Source organism: Rhopalosiphum maidis, chromosome 2 (genome assembly GCF_003676215.2).
Source record: "Rhopalosiphum maidis isolate BTI-1 chromosome 2, ASM367621v3, whole genome shotgun sequence".
Lineage (NCBI taxonomy): Eukaryota > Metazoa > Arthropoda > Insecta > Hemiptera > Aphididae > Rhopalosiphum > Rhopalosiphum maidis.
Genome location: NC_040878.1, coordinates 75964047 through 75982026, shown reverse-complemented (window position 1 = coordinate 75982026; position 17980 = coordinate 75964047). Strand labels below are relative to the sequence as shown.

The 17980-nt window shown below is 26.9% G+C and overlaps 4 protein-coding genes across 5 annotated transcripts; 2 read left to right on the top strand and 2 right to left on the bottom strand.

The window, feature by feature from the left end:
- Positions 1-1015: 1015 nt before the first annotated feature.
- Positions 1016-3229, bottom strand: LOC113553618 (replication factor C subunit 4). The gene is made up of 2 exons (XM_026957025.1): positions 3034-3229; positions 1016-2209 (listed from the first exon to the last, which is right to left on the bottom strand). The coding sequence occupies exon 2, from the start codon at positions 2193-2195 to the stop codon at positions 1116-1118; it is 1080 nt and encodes a 359-aa protein (XP_026812826.1). The 5' UTR covers positions 2196-2209; positions 3034-3229; the 3' UTR covers positions 1016-1115.
- A 212-nt stretch (positions 3230-3441) lies between these two features.
- On the top strand, positions 3442-4754 carry LOC113553792 (density-regulated protein homolog). 2 transcript variants are annotated; one of them, XM_026957321.1, is made up of 3 exons: positions 3442-3501; positions 3964-4264; positions 4342-4754. In XM_026957321.1, the coding sequence occupies exons 2-3, from the start codon at positions 3995-3997 to the stop codon at positions 4594-4596; spliced, it is 525 nt and encodes a 174-aa protein (XP_026813122.1). In that variant the 5' UTR covers positions 3442-3501; positions 3964-3994; the 3' UTR covers positions 4597-4754. The 2 variants fall into 2 exon arrangements, with proteins under 2 accessions (XP_026813122.1, XP_026813123.1); XM_026957322.1 differs by lacking the exon at positions 3442-3501 and adding an exon at positions 3596-3722.
- A 900-nt stretch (positions 4755-5654) lies between these two features.
- On the bottom strand, positions 5655-13416 carry LOC113552826 (WD repeat-containing protein 76-like). The gene is made up of 12 exons (XM_026955775.1): positions 13183-13416; positions 11709-11839; positions 10775-10870; positions 10552-10691; positions 9512-9617; positions 9063-9196; positions 8791-8951; positions 8615-8708; positions 8396-8534; positions 8108-8292; positions 7802-7923; positions 5655-5975 (listed from the first exon to the last, which is right to left on the bottom strand). Exons 2-12 carry the CDS (start codon positions 11837-11839, stop codon positions 5811-5813), a joined length of 1473 nt encoding a protein of 490 aa, XP_026811576.1. The 5' UTR covers positions 13183-13416; the 3' UTR covers positions 5655-5810.
- Positions 13417-13543: 127 nt separating this feature from the next.
- On the top strand, positions 13544-17376 carry LOC113551711 (splicing factor 3B subunit 2). The gene is made up of 2 exons (XM_026954117.1): positions 13544-13693; positions 14903-17376. Exon 2 carries the CDS (start codon positions 15076-15078, stop codon positions 17005-17007), a length of 1932 nt encoding a protein of 643 aa, XP_026809918.1. The 5' UTR covers positions 13544-13693; positions 14903-15075; the 3' UTR covers positions 17008-17376.
- Positions 17377-17980: the final 604 nt, after the last annotated feature.

Sequence of the window (17980 nt, the reverse complement as noted above, 5' to 3'; positions counted from 1 at the left end):
AGTGTCTTTGTGGAAGTATTGATTATAGAATAAATTAATATTATATAAATAGATAATCTAATAAAAATATAAATGTTAAAAAAAAATTTCCTAATTTGTAAAACTATAATAATTTAAAAATATATTATATTGGGTTTAGTTGATTTAATGTTGATCAATCATCCAGTTTCATCAAGTATTTAAGATAAAACTTTTGAATATTTATGAAAACCTTTTTTCTGTAGAAGGTTTTGGTTAATCAAAAATAAGAAATTGGTTAATATTAAAACTAATATCTTCTATTCTTGTGCATAGAATATACAAATAAATCTTAGAGATCTTAAAATCAGCATAGCTCAACAATATTTTAAATTAGTCAATTTTTTAACAAATATCATTCTTGCATAATCCAGTGTCTTTTTAATAATTGTTGTAAATTATTTTAGATAAATATAATACAGTATACCGTATAGTGTTCACAATTGATAGCAGAGACGTCAAAAGTTGGTCTTAATGATGCCACATTTAATTATATGGATGGTTATGTAATTTTATAGTTAAATGTACAAATTGGTAATAAAGTTAAGTAGCTCTATGAATTAGGTATATGGTAAATATTAATAATTGGCATCTTGTCATATGTTACAGACAACATTTATGATGTATTATACATCATGTATATAATATATATTATATTATGTTTAATTTTAACACTAAACAAATCACAATTAATAAATAGTATAATATAATGTTCATTATACAAATATCATGTTTAATGGTTAATTGATATTAAAATTAAAATAAATATAATTTAATACATATAAACATTGATTATAAATATTGTAACACAATTATAAGTTCTTTATAATCGTGCATTATAATAATATATAATCAATGATATAAATTTACCACCGGGAAACAAATAATAAAAATGACATAAATATAAATAAATGTATTGATTGATAATATAAATCATACTTCAAATTGATGGGCAAGTTTTTAAAATACAGAGAGGATGATAAAAAAATATTACAGAACTGTACTAATGATTACACTTTTTATTTTAAAGTTCTAAAAATATAAATTTAATAAAAATGGAATAAAAAAATAGTAAAATACAATGAATATTTTTTAACTTAACCTTTTAATGCTTTAGCAACTGAACATAATAAATGTAAAAGAGTGACATATTCACTACAGCCTTCTTGTAATCTATAGGCACAAATACTGATAGATTTACAAATTAGAGCCTTCTGTTGGTCTTTTAAATCTGTAGAAAACACTATTTTATCATGCAATTGTTCTAAAATCTGAGCTGCTGAATAGGCTTCAAATATCAGATCTTCTACAAAACCATCCATTTTTTGATAATCATTCATACGACCTATATCTATCATACGATCTAACCAAACATCTGGAACAGTGCCAACAACTTCTAAAACATCTACTTCTTCAATACCATCTTCACCTTTTAATCTAGCTGTGCTTTGGAGTGATGTGATTGCCCTACGCATATCTCCACCAGAAGCATCAACCAATCGGGCCAGTACCCGTGGTGCACATTTTACTCCTTCTTCTTTACATATGTGTTCAAGACGAGCTAGCATTATGTCATGTGATAAAGGTTTAAATCTGAATTTGGAGCAACGTGACGTTAATGGATCAATAATGCAACTCACATAATTACAAATAAGGCAGAATCTAGTAGTCTTAGTCTCTCGTTCAATGGTACGTCTGAGAGCTGCTTGAGCAGCTGCTGTCATTGAATCAGCTTCATCTAATACAACAATTTTGAACGGTGGGCAAGGTTTACCATCAGGTCGTCGGTCAGAAGCTGTAAGCTGTGCAAATGTTTTAACTTTATCACGAATCACTTGAATACCACGATCGTCAGATGCATTAAGTTCTAGCATACGGTTTTTGTACATATCTCCAAACAACTGGCGTGCTGCTGCAATTATGGTACTAGTTTTACCTGTACCAGGTGGGCCATAAAACAATAAGTGTGGCATATCAGCACCTTGTTCTAAACATTGTTTTAGTACAGCTACAATCTCCGACTGTTCAGATACCTCATCGACTGTACGAGGTCGATATTTTTCCACCCAAGGTGTGGTACTGTCAGAAATTCCTCGTGATCCATCTTTACTCTTCAGACCACTGCTAGTAGATTGTTGATCTTGATTGATTTTTCCAGTTTTTAGAAAAGAATCCATAACAACTATAATTTCTATAAAATAATAAAACTATATTATCATAACAAATATAACTAGTAATTATTAAAAAATAATTGGGACAGATGACCCCATCACAGATAATCTAAACTACAATAAGTATAACACAACATATGTTGAATAATATATTTTGATATTTTATTAATACAAAAATATAAAGTAAAATATTATAGTTCATTAAAAAAATTCCAAGATTATTTAATGAAATTTCTTGCAAAATAATTTTTAAGATTTTATTTTTAGCATTTTTGTTGAAAATATGGATACAGTTGACCATAGTAGGGACTTAGGATAATGATAACTACCAAATTATTATATTGCAACTTCGTCAGAATTAATATAGTATAATATTTCAATTAAATAAATAATTAATTAAAACATAAAATTAGGTATATGTTTTTAGAAAGACAAAAGTAATCTATTACCAAATACTTCAAGCATAATAGAATATATTTAAACAAAGTAAATATTATTTTTATCACATCCATTAGATTGTTATTAGCTAATGTATCTTTGTATTTATAACTGTTAAGCTGTAATAATTTTATATTGATAATTTTAATAAAAAAATAAATACTATTAATTAAATTATATTATATTTATTAAAATTAAATTTAAGTTCTTTTATCCTACAAATAAATGTATACACATGTGTTAGGTATATATACAGTTTTTAATAAGACCTTTCATTAAATCCTAAAATCATAATAGCAAATATTGATGTAAGGTTTATGGTATTCAATACAAATATCTGTTAATGTTTAATAATAAAAAACATCAAACAAACGATTATAATTAGATTATTATTTTTATTACTTACAAATTACAAATGATTAAAAACCACAAAAATCCGTCGGTCGTTATTATTTCTGATTGGCTCGAACAATGAAATTGTAATGAAGAATATTAAGGATGTACTACATAAGTAAGTAGTAATTAGTCATTTAAATAGGTATGCAGGGTAGAGACGCAGAACAGCAGGAGTAAAAAATGAACGATAGGTGTTAGGTGCAACATAAAACTATATAAGTCTTAGTGATAATATTGCGTACATTTACCGCCAAAATAAAAAGTTCGTCTTGTCATACTAGGTTATGATATTAATCCATTATACCACGGTCTTGATTATGATTATTTCAAATTGATAAGATTGAATTGAAATTTTATATCATACAATTATTTTCAACTTAAACCTTATTTTTAAATTTTTAGTCTGTACTTTGTAATTATACATCATTTAATTTCATTAGACTGTAAATAATTGTACATAAAAAATACACCGTTTAAAGTAAGTAGATATTTTTATAAGTCTTAGTGTTCCTAGGTATATTATACTATACAATTTGCTATTTGCAAAGTGATAAGAGGGCTTAATCCCTCATAAATCTTTCAAATTTCTTTTTAAAAAAATGTCCAAGCCAGTGACAATGATTATATCATTTTTAATATACATTAAATCTTAATACTTGTGAAGAAAAAGCTTCATGAAGTTTAAAACCTTTTATTTTGGTAATTTAAAAACTTTTATTAATCGTTTTTAATCTCTGCATTGATTGATTGTAGTTAATTTTTAAATCATATTTGTATACAGTTTAAAATCACTAATAAATTATCATTTTTTTTTTTCATTTTTTAACTAAACAAAAATAAAAACATTATTTTAATTAATCAATTTTTATAAAATAGGTATTATTATTATTTTAATATAGGATTAATAATTGATTTTAATATTTGTCTATTTGATTTTCAGGTAACAAAGTTATTCTTACAGAAATATAAACATGGCTGAAGAAGAATCAAATTCCAAACCATCATATCCTCTGAAAGTGTTATATTGTGGTAACTGTTCACTTCCACCTGAATATTGTGATTTTTCCTCAGATACTGATCGTTGTCGGGAATGGCTTGAAAAGTATTTACCTGATGAATTTAATAGAATAATGACATCAAGTGGAACTGCTGGAGGTGATGATTCTGATGAGAAAAAGCGTCAAAAACGTGGTGGAAAAGGCATGGTAAAGTCAAAGAAGAAAGATGATGGCCCCAAACAAGTAAGCAAGCAGATTTAAAAATAAGATTGACATTGATACAAAAATAGTTTATTTATGTGTATATCAAAATCATTTAGGTATGTTTATCTAGAGCTCCAAGAGGCAAAAAGAAATCTGTTACTGTTGTAACTGGCTTGAGTACATTCAATATTGATTTGAAAGTTGCAGCTAAATTTTTTGGTACTAAATTTGCTTGTGGATCGAGTGTGACAGGTGAGGATGAAATTGTCATACAAGGTGATGTCAAAGATGACTTATTTGATATAATACCTGAAAAATGGCCTGAAATTGATGAAGATTACATTGAAGACCTTGGAGATCTTAAACGGTGATCACAAAATGCATTTATTTTCTATGTGAAACAAATGATTCAACCATTGAATTTTTGTTTGACTGAAGGCAATATCCAGTTTTTGTTGTCTACCTGGAATATTTAAATTTATAAAATCAATATATTGCTATGGGATATATATTATTTCCAATCATTTAATTGTTCTTTATATATAAACTATTCCTTCTTTCTCTTCTTCTTCAAAAAAGAAAATTTAGCACTCTACAGACTTGCTAAACACAATTTAATTTATTTACAATTTGTGTGAATAAATATTTAATAAGTTATTTTTCAAGAGTAATGTAAAATTGTAATTAGTAATATAAGGTTATCATATTATGGAAAATAATAACCTTAAATTCATAATTCCATTAACATATGATATGTATCGATCATCTGTGTGATTCAAAATAATGTAATGATGAGCTTCTATAAAAAAAAAGTACCTGAGTTGATGATCTACAAGATTTAAAATTAGTAAAATCTTATTTTATCAGATTTTGATTATAGCCATTGACAAAGATAAGAGAAGATTTGAAATGATCAGGTAAGATAGAAAGCTCTTAAGGTTTTGAAGAGACAGTACCTGGGATAAAAATGTACAAGCTAACTTAATATGCCACCTATATTCACACACTATTTCCATATGAATGAATATAATATATATGAAATGTAAGGCATACTTTTACTGAGATACATAACATATATAAGACTTTTAATTGACTATCAAGGCTATTGTTTTTAGTTCATGTTATCTTGCTCCGTAGTTAAATATTTATATTAAACTTGCTATTAAAATAATCACAATTTAAAAATTACATATTTTGAGTTTAATATTACTGCACATTGGTGTGATTTGTTTACATTGATTACAGAATCGATATACACTTTTAATTTAATATTCAAAGTTTAAAAATTATATACAATGTACATGTATTAATACATACAATATAAAAATACAAATTAAATGTTGACCATTATTTATTTTTAAAGTCATCTATCTTATTGTTGTATTTCATACAGTATATTAACAATAAAAAAAGTATAAATATATATAATATATATACATTAATTTTTTTAGTATTTTGAGTAGGCAAGTCTATATTAACTATAGATTTGTCTATATAATGAAATATGCTTATAAAAAATGTACATTGTTTTGTTTAATAATTAATATAAAAAAATTAAAACTGAATAATTTAGTAACTGAAGTTTTTATGTTAGTTGTTTCTTGGTGCTAAATATATGTAAACGACCTGATCCATTTCCTCCGACATAAATAGCCTGAGTGGGATGTACTTCTATGACTGGACAATATGTGGTCATCTCTGTAGCGGTCAGATTGTGTAATACATTTCCGGAACAATTATAAACTTGTATCTGGAAATACATAAGAAATTAATTACAGTGTATATTTAGTATGTTTAAATAATAAGGTTTTTAATAAAATAATATGTTATTTAACTTGCTGTAAACTTGATAATTGTACTAAACATTTAAAGATATTACCACTGTCATAAACTCATAAACAATATTATACATATTTTTTAGTATGTGTTAACTGTGTTTAACATACATAATATTGATGAAATGGATATACGTCAATTCACCGTGGCTAAATTCATCGCACGTCAATTTATCGCCAAATTTTATTATTTAAATAATCACACAAAAAATCATAAAAACATTAATCACAATATATTGTTTGTCTACATAATATACATTATTTACGAAATTTACAATTACAATTGAAAATTATGAGCTATTTCTTGTAAATAGTCGTCGATAGGTCTATTTTCAAAATCATAGCATATTTGCTTCAGACGTTGAGCTTTATCTTGATATTTTTTTTTGCTGGTAGACATTCTCCAGCTATATATTGTTCGATTTTTATTTTAATCAAGTTTTCCTCTTTTCTCAGTTTTTAGCATTTGAAAAGCCATAATAGAATAATTGCATTATAATAATAAATGAGCGTACTCGATAAATACATGACGGTTTGACGGTTGTCAAAAGACTGAGGCTAGCATTGGCAGAGATCATTAGAGTTCATTAATCATAAAAACGATAACACACAATAAATTGACGCACGACTAATTTATAACGTGATAAAATGACCACGGTGAATTGATGCACGATGCATTTAGCCACAATGAAATGACGTGACATCTGATGAAATAGTTTAAATATTCCTAAATAACAAATATAATTATTTAAATGTTATAACATAAGATAATTTAAAGTAAAATGTTCTAATAAATATTTTGTCAACAAAAAAATATTTACCATGCAGCTACTACTGTCCAAGAGAAGAAAAATTATTTTATCTTTTGCTTATTAGTTATTACATAGTTTAATGTAAGGTTTATTATAAGTGAGATGGGGTACTAGCAGTGGTATAATAGCAGTTGGATTACTTAATGGCTAATAAAATTCGCGGTTTTGTCTAACTCATACCTCTTAAAATAACACTATTAACAATTTAACTTGTTCACACAGTTCAGCTAATGTTCTAACAGTGAAAAATTAATGTCTTGATTCTTTTGACAGTTATACAATTTAAATGATAGTCCTTCCTCTACAACTAACTGAAATTTTTTAGCTTATACACATATGACACTTCATTATGATGACACAAGCTTCAGCAACGATTTTTGAAAAAGTCCGTTGTCAAATCTTATTTTCTGATACCATTATAATACAATTAAATAAATTAAAATTTTTTTTTTATCTTGACTACAAGTGTTATGATCTTTAAGCGACATTTTATACAAAAATATCAGTATATCCATGATTAAACTTAAATAATTACTCACAAACGTGAAATTCGCAAAATATGTTTACTACAGCACAGGGTACAAATGACGTAAAGAAAAAAAATGTTAAGATGTAAAACAGTGCCTGTTCTCCTTCAATACCCAAGGAATATAAGGAGCACAAAAGACTAACGTTAATGTAATATATTGAGTATTTGGGCAGCTGTGCCAACCGGGTGTTAAGGCTATATTAATTTTTCATGCTCCCAACTATAAGATATAATTTGATTACTCTATTGTTTAATTATGGAATATACATGATCTATCAATACATTTATATACATATATATATCCTGTAGTCTACCAATCTCTTTAATTATCAGGAAAATGGTAACATTATTCAAACTTCTTTAACATAACTGTATAATAATTAATAATTATTTAACATACTCTTTTTGGAGTCATCATTGATCCAATGAAGAATTCATTATCTCTTCCAGGATTCCATTTAGCTTTAAACACTGAAAGCCACCGTCCTGTATGATTATTATGTGAAATTATTTTGATTGGTTCTAAAAAATATAATTGAATTAATATCATTTACCATTACAGTTGGTAAAATCTACTAAGTTATACATTAAAATTGAATCTAAGTAACTAATTTCCACTTCACAGGTTGACTCAGCTTTTTTATATTAGGAAAATTGATAATTTATTGAAAAGTTTTACAGAAAACCATTAAGATTTAGAACTTACTTGTAGCACTTGCATTTAATGTATCGGTATTAAAGATTCTAATATTATCATCATTACATGTAGACACCATCTTAGTACCAGAGGCAGAAAAAAATGCACTAGTCAAGGACTTAGGATGCTCAAACTGTAAGATTGGATTAATTGATTTGTCAGTCATCTTCCTTATGTCCCATAAGGAAACCTCTCTAAAAGTGTACTTTTAATTAATATATATATATATATTTTAATACATTTAAATGCTTGTATTTTAGCAGTTAATAAAATATTATAATAGCAATTAGTAATTACCCAACTCCAGATGAAGTTAAAAAGTGATGTTTTTCCAAAGGGTGACATTGAACTGTACGCACAGATCTTTCATGGCACCAAGCAGTGTTAATAATTTGATCTGGTGTTCGTAAGTCAATCATATCTACATGTCCCGAACCTTATTAAGCAAATAATTAAGCATATAATATAATCATAAAAAATTGAGATTTTATGTGCTACAGATGACAAGCAACATACCACTCCCTATTAGAAGATTTCTTTCAAATTCAGTGTGCCATGTGGTATGATTCATACCATATTTATTTTGACCCTTCCAATCTTTCTTATAGATCTATTTATTTAAATTATATAACTTTAATTAACATGATTAAAAACAAAGATAATAAATTCTTATGTAAAATGATTTTACTAACAACATCAAAAGTCCGTTTAACTATGTCACCACATCTGACTGACCCATCATGACTAGTTGAAAACAACTTATATGGATCCCAAGTACAAAATGAAATACAATTAACTGGAGCATCATGAATTCTATACTCGCGCATTTCTGAGTTTCTATTGTTGTACAAGGCTGCAAAATGTCAAAATTATATTATCACTTAAGAGTCAAACATATTTACAATAACTTAATTATTATATGTATTCCATAATAAAAATATTTTAATTATATATTTAGCCTCACACAAGTTTCCGTTCATGTCCCCCGCCGCAACTATTAGAGATGTTTCTGAAGGATGAATAGCAAGAGAGTAGATTCGTTTTTCACACACTTTTACTGGTGTAATCATATCAAGACTTTTTAGCACATGAACAAATCTAAATACAAATAAAATAATGTTAAAAAACATATCAGTAGATAAGAATGGAAATTATTTAAATATCTGTAAAATATCTTAGAAAAATAAACTGTTCGTAGTAAAGAGAGTGAAGAAAACTCACATTGATTTTGGCGATAAACTTACACTTGATATATTGTTATAAAACATTCAATACAATTATTATTTCATTAGATATAAAGTAAATTAATAAATAAATATAGTAAGGTATATTTTCCTAGTTACACAGTTATTTTTCCAATTTTAGCATTTTGAGAAAGTATAAACTATTAATAATTTAGAATTTATTGCATACTTATCACTTGGTAACATATGAAAATCATTAACTGCTTCTTTAATGGCTAATTCATCACTCAATTTTTCAACAAAAACAGAGTCTTCTTCTGGCATTGTTATGATACCTTAAGTAAATAAAATAATATAATTAGTAATAAGTATGTTTCCTTTAAAATAACATACTATGAAAGCTGTAGTCATAGGCGCCGACTCCACGGGGGCAAAAGTATTACTTTGCCCCCGTTGTGTACAACAATAATTATTTGGTTAAAATACTAGATTATGACATGAAAATATTTATCAGAACGACAGAACATCGACGACTGTATATTTGTATATTACCTATATAATATGATCATCGATAATGATAATAAACACTATAGATCGCTCACTATTATTAGGTTTTATATTTGGTCTAAAAATACATTTGTTATTTCAATTTTTCCCGGAATGTAGAGACGGAATTTATTTTATTATATAAAATTAAAATAACACACATGCACAATATTTTATTTTACACCCTAGAGGAGAATTAAAAGAGGGTAACCGGACAATCTGGTAATTACTTCTCTTGATCAGCAAATCGCAGTATACTACAGAATTTTTTTTCGCTTAATAGAGGAAGAGGAGGTTGCCCCCGCTCTAATATCTAAAAGTCGGCACTATGGCTGTAGTGAAATGGAGCACAATTTATTTATAAAATGTAGATTACAGACAAAATTAGACATTGGGTATTATTTTGTCTGGTACTTTTTCTCACAGGATTGCCTTAGTATATAACAATATTTAAATTAATTTTAAATCTCATATATACAAAATGATCTTGTTCAAGGTACGGTTTACATAAAAACAGTTAAGTATTTACATAAATAGGTGTTGTAAGTTAAAGTATTTCAATTGTATTTTTTCAAACTTAGATAAATAGTATAAATGAACATTTTATGTTCACTTTATAATTTATTAATAGAGAAGAAATACTAAAAAAAATATGTGATCAGTATGGATTATCTATGTGTTGAACAAAAATAACTAGTAGCTTAAGGATAAAAGTTTACTTACTTTGATCTATAAATTTAGTTACATAAGAATTGTCTTTTTCAGAGATTTCGGAATTGTTAAATTTTAATTCATTTTTTTCAGGGAGATTATCTTGAGGTGCAGCCAAATGAGCTATTCTCAATGAACGTCTTTCAGGTTTTCTGAAAAAAAAAAAAATAATATAACTTAAATTAAATAATAAAATTATAAAAACAATTTGGTCAAACATTTAATAGGTACTTACAATTTTATAGATCGAGATTTTTTAACATTTTTATAAGCTGCCTTTTTTTCTAAGCTATTCGCTAATGTCTTTGCAGCCTGATTTACACCAAGTATACTGAAATATTAATGTATATTAATAAATTTAATTACAAATTTTAGATGAATAACTTATGAGACATTAATCATAATTTGTGTTATTAGTATACAAAATGATACACCGTGTTTGTCCTAATTTTTCCTTTTAAAATGAACTTAGGTATAAAAATTTAATTTGAAGATTTGTGATTTTTTCAAATAAAAATGTCTTCATTTTTTTTCTACAAATTTTAATATAGATGACTTTTTGAAAATGTTGATGTATTTAACTTGAAATACAAACAAGTTTTTGAGTAATTTAAAATTTCTATACTAAAAATAATAGGTTTGAAAGATATGAGTTATAATAATAATTTATCGATATTTTGTAATTTGTAAGAATGTTTAAAGTATAATAAGTAAATTATTACAGTTGACTTTTACATTTTAATAACTAAGCAACTACTCATTTGAATTTTGATATGAATCAACTAAAATTTTCAAAAAAATTATCAATCTAGTATAGAATAAAAAGTTTTACTATTTTTAAAAAAAAAATAAACTTTTAAGAAGTGTCATAAGGCACTCTTTAAACGATAAAAAATTTAATTATTTGAAAATATTTTCCTTAAATATAATGTAAAAGTACCAAAAATTAGAATTTAAATATATTATAAGAAAAAAAATAGCAGTAAGCATACTCGATTAATCACTGTTTCTGTATTTTTTTAAAAATTTCAATATTAGATAATAATAATGCACAATAAAAATGACTAGTTTAACTTTAAAATATATTTAAAATCACATAAATCATTAAAAATTAGCTTAATATTTATAAACCTGTTAAAAAAAAATTATTTTCAAAGAAAACTACTCACTCTAATATTTCTTGATTTTTTTTCATTCTTTTTTCTCTTTGTTGTTCATATGTCAAACTTTCGTCTTCATCATCAGACATACATTCGATTTCTTCCATTTTTAAAGGTGATGTGTTTTCAATTTTAATCATCTTTAAGATTTAAATGCGAATTAGTAAATACAAATAAACTATTATATTGTATACAAAGTATTAAAAAATAATAATGTATAAATTATTTAACTATAATAATAAGGATGAATAAAATATTAAAAATAAGTAGTTACAATAGGTACTCATCTCACTAATAATGTAAAATATTTTACCAAAATAAAATAATTTAACCTATGTAGCTGGAAAAATGATATTAATTACTATTATGCTTATAATATATGTATAGTAAATAATAACTAATAAGTTAACTAATTATGTATATGATTTATCAGTTACATCTAAAATTGCCACAACTGTACTCAGTTAACAATATTAGACAGAAAATTGTTAGACTTTAGACGAACAGAATCCTACTCAACTGTATGTCTATGATATATGAGTAGAGACTAGGAAAGTAATTGGAATTGTGGCATTTCCATAGAAAAATTATTAATTCAAATTAATATAAATTATATTAACTTAAAATATTAAAGAATAGACAACTCATGTAGACCTAAACATAAGTAGTTGTTACTCATTAGTTTAAACTTTAATTCTTTAATGTTTACAGATTTTTTTATAGTTGTTTGTTTATTTAATGAATAATGAAGCACTGCACTGCTCAAAATTAGAAAAGCAATTTTGCAATAAAAGAAAAAAAGGTTACTTTGTTATTATTTTTTTTATATAGTAGATGGTGGTAAGTGGAAATTTCTCTCTCCCATATTTTTATTTCAATATACCTATATAATTAATATATTAATATAATAAAATATATGCAATTATTATTTTTATTTTTTCTTAATGTGTAATAAATTTAATTATTTACATGTTTACATTATTAATTAATTTGAAATACATAATAACAGTAATAGTAATAATAATACAAATTAAAATAATAAAAAAATAACTAGAAATTGTGACAAAGATATGAAACATATTGTAAAAAGTCTTTAATGTTCTATTCTTTACTTATCCCCAAACACATATTTTTTTTTTTTTTTGTTTATTCAGCCATACCAGTTTAATAATTGCTACCGAATTTGATCTCTAAAGTGTCAATAAACATCCAAATATTTAAACTTATTTTAAATACATTTTGAATATGGATGGGAAAATATTGTGATAATTATAATACGTTTTAAATATTTTTTTAATATTGAGTAGGAGGCATCAAAAAATATACGGGAGGAAAACGTCCTACTACGTCGAAAATAACCGGGGGGAAATTGTCCGGAGGGAAAACGTCCGCCATTCATAGAAGACAGTCGGGTACTTGGTACATAGTAATTTTGTTAAATAATAAATTGATTAAAGGTTAAAGTATGATGAAATAACCTTACCTTACTAAATAGACTATAAATTAAAGCTTAAGCGACTCCACGACAAATGACTAATGAAATGGAATTTCTTTGTTAATCGTGAGTATGACAGTAAGAATGTTGAATTATTGCAAAATGAAATAGTGAATTAGTGAAACTGAATAGTGAATTCTGATCGTGAGCTAGATATTCTAGTCTAAACACTCTAAAGCTAAACAATCAACTTTTAAATCGACAAAAGATGCTTTAGCAATTCACAAATAAAATCAGACTAACCTATATCATTATCAAAAAATGGCGCGAAAATTTATAACTTCCCAGTTATTCGCATGGCGTCTATTTTGTTATCTGTTCGATGTTTATCATCAACAAGGCACAAGTAACAACAGAGTACAGACCAACACACCGACATCTCTTGACTTAACCCTGTGGTCGTGTGCCTGGAGTTGTGTACTGTAGTTCTATTATTCCTCGATCCGTAAAGTTTGAAAAAGAGTTCGTCTTCGAAGTTCAAATGGAATCAAATAAAGTGGTATGTTGCTCATAATTGTTTGATAGGAATAGTGTGCTGATATTTATACGAATTGTATGCTAAACGTTCAAAAACTATTTTCTAAAGTATGAAACTTATATGAAGTTCTCTATTTGTTTATTATGTATTATCTATCCCTATATGTGTAGATGTTATTGCGACTTGCTATGTAAATAATCAATTACAAAACAACACGTAAACTAAGTCTATAGATTATCGTAATTAAACCACTTTTTGTAATCGTTGACCTTATTCAAATTAATTTTCGTAACATAAAATAATAGGTATATATATATTGTGCTTTTGTTCCTTTACCAAACCTATTTAACCCGTTTTGGTACAAATATGTAATTATATTGTTCTTACTATTCAATTTTTGGTTCTTGCTTGTTATTGCCCTGCATCGTATGACTATATGTTAGTAGTATTTTATGTATAATTTATGATGTTGGCTTGTTATTATATCGTATGTGTAATTTAAGTACATGTATTATATTGTATTTTTATGAGTTACTACAATATTTAATATCATTTTTTAATTTTTACAAAATAAAAATATATATACCTATGTGGCAATGTTTAAGAATTGACTATTTACGATCCTTAACAAATTTTATATTTTTTTTTCATTTATAGTAGTACATATAATTAATAATAATGGAATGTAATTATTAACTGTGCTATTATTAATTGTTAACAATTTATTATTATCATTATCTATTTATGTTTATTTGAAAGTTAAAAAAAGTGTATGAATGCAACATAATAAGCCACTTAAAAGTAAAGTAATAACGAAAAAGTACCTAATTCTATATATTATAGTATATCATGAACATTGTTATTAGTTAATAATTATTAGTTAAACTGAATACAAAACATAAATATTATGTTCTTGTTTTTATGAATGAATTATAAATAATTAATTTTATTTCAGTCGAACATATACAAATTTGTATGGTGAAAACTTCAAATACACAAAATTATATAATCTATAACATAACTAATTTATATTATGTCTTCTATGTGTCACATACCTATGTATTATTTTATTTTCCAGGTATTGTAATAGTTAATTTAATCAAGTTATTGCCAATATAATATCAGTCGTTGTTAGCTTTTACCTAATAATAGCTTCTTTTAAAATAACATTTAACAAGCATAATATGTACATGTAATATGTAATTAATAATTAATTTCCTATGTTTCTAGGTGCAAAGTGGTGATTGCTGATAGAAATTGTGTTCCATTTTTAAGAAACATAGAATTTCTATACTTGGATCTCAATTCATTCAACAGTACTCGAGAGTTTTCAAAAAATATTCACAACCGTAAGCTTATTTTATAATTAAAATATCTGTTCAAATTTCTTGTGTGGTTCAATTATGTACGAACCAGAAGTTGCTTTTGAAGAAGACTTACTAATTCCGCCTGGTGAAGATGTTGCTCTTCCCCCAGCCCTTGAACAAGCTTTGAACTATATTCAAGCTAAAGAATATTCACATGAAGACAACACTGAAGTTGTACAGCCTAACATTGAAAATGTCGAGGATGATGAAGATGATGACGATGACGATGATGATGAAGAAGAACAAGTAGTTAAAATGTCTACCAAAGATCGTAAAGTAGCTAAAAGAAGGAAGAAAAAGTATAAAAAGAAAAAGAAGAAACAATTGAAAAATGAGCAAAAAGTAAAAGAAACATCATCTTCAGACAAAGAGAACAAGGTTGAAAAATTAGATATTGAGGTTGAATACATACAAGAAACTTTAAGTGTATTCAACCTTGTACCTATGTATAGGCAATATGCTAAAGTTTTTGAGAATTTCAAAATTCCTGAACCAGAGCAAAAACTATCTGATCAAGATGGTGGTCAAGAAGCTACATTACCCAGTTTAGATCTAAAGAAAGTACCTAAGCTTCCTGAACAAGAAGATGATGATGACGGCAAAGATAAAGATGGAGAAAATCAACCGAAGGGTCCTGATAAGTTGTCAAGAAGACAATTTAAAAAGGTTACTCGTTTAAGTGTAGCTGAACTAAAGCAACTTGTTTCTAGGCCAGATGTTGTAGAAATGCACGATGTAACTGCTAGAGATCCTCATCTATTAATACAGTTAAAAGCGCATCGCAACACAGTACCTGTACCTCGCCATTGGTGCTTCAAGCGTAAGTATTTACAGGGTAAACGAGGTATTGAAAAACCCCCATTTGATTTGCCTGATTTTATTAAACGTACTGGTATCATGGAAATGAGAGCTGCTCATCAAGAAAAAGAAGATGAAAAATCATTAAAAAATAAAATGAGAGAAAGAGTTAGACCCAAAATGGGTAAGATAGATATTGATTACAAAAAATTACATGACGCATTCTTTAAATTACAAACTAAACCAAGATTATCTCTGCATGGTGATTTGTATTATGAAGGTAAAGAATATGAGACTAAACTTAGAGAAAAAAAACCTGGTGATTTGAGTGCTGAATTACGTACAGCATTAGGTATGCCGGTTGGTCATAATGCTCACAAAGTCCCTCCACCATGGCTTATTGCAATGCAACGTTATGGTCCACCACCATCATATCCTGCTCTTAAAATTCCTGGTCTTAATGCTCCCATTCCCGAAGGATGTTCTTTCGGTTACCATGCTGGTGGTTGGGGTAAGCCTCCCGTGGACGAACGTGGTCGACCTCTTTATGGAAATGTGTTTGGTACACCATCTGATTATGATGAATCCCATGTAGCTGAAGAGCAAATTGATAAATCTATGTGGGGAGAGCCAGATTCAGAATCAGATGCTGAAGAAAGTGAAGAAGAAGAGGAAGAAGAAGAAGTAAAGGAAACTGAAGAAGTAGCAATTGATGCTAGTGGTATTGCCACACCAGTTGCCGAAGGTTTAGCTACACCATCGGGAATTATGTCTGGATTACCAAGTGGTTATGAAACACCAGAATATATTGAATTAAGAAAACGAAAGATTGAATCTGAAATGGAAAGTAGTGAGCAACAACCACTCTACCATGTTTTACCTGAGAAGAAGGTTGACACTGTTCGTGGCTCTATGATGGCATCTACACACATGTATGACATACCAACTGCAGCAACAAATAAACCTGGCGAAGTTGAAGTTAGTTTAGATCCATCTGAATTGGAATTAGCTGGAGATGTAGAAGCCATGGCAGCTAGATATGAGCAAAGAATGAAGGATCAACAGGGCGGGGAAGATGATGGCACTGAGACCGAAAAGAAAAAATCACAAAAACGGAAAGCTGCTCAAGAAGCAAAATCAAGCAAAAAATATAAGGATTTCAAATTTTAAACAAATAAAATTGAAAATTTTTTGCATTTTAGAGGATATTAAAACATTGTTTATAAATCATATGACTCTTTGTATATTCAATTATTTATAATCACTATAAAGTCTAAATATTATGTTATTGAACAGAATTGGTGTAAAGTTTGTACTGAACTTAAAATTAAATCCATTTAATAAAAATAATATTTAGAACATGATAAATATTGAATTACCGTTTTAAACTCTTGATAAAATTTAATTTAAAAAAAATGCTAACACCATGTATATAATAAATAAATTATTCTTGTGGATAATAAAAACAATGAAAGTATTGTAGGTATATAGCTGTGCAGAAATAATAAATAATTACACAGAGGAAACTACTCTAAAACAGTTGTGTTGTATTATTTGTTACTTGACAGTTGACATAATTAGTCTGATATTTAGTGTACTATTTTATTATACATTATTATTTAATTCTTCTTTCAAGTTTCTATTATTTGAATAAATTTAAAGTTTAAACACCTACATTTTTTAGTGGCGTTTCATAATATTCAATGTGTGTTAAGGTTACTGTGACCAGTGTGAAATAAGTAATGAATGTACGACTGCCTTGTGTTTTGTTTATTTTCAGGTTTTGACTCTGTTTATGCTTTGGTGAATAACGCCGGAGTATTATACGATCCATTCTATCGGACTGAAGATGAATTTGATGTTACATTTCAAACAAATTATTTTTGCAAGAACACAACTCAATATTATTAGTTTATTATTTTGTTGACTGACGAGTCTTGTTCAGTTTGAATGAATTTATACCTTAGCGTTGGTATTGTTATTTTCGATACAGTAGAAACACAGACGCAACTGGTCACTAGGTCGAATAGTTTACTTAGAAACATAGTATAGAGAGGTGAGGATCGAGTTCAAATTTAATATTGAATGAAAATCGTCTCGCTCTCTCTTTATCTATCATACACACATAAGCATCGATAGAATA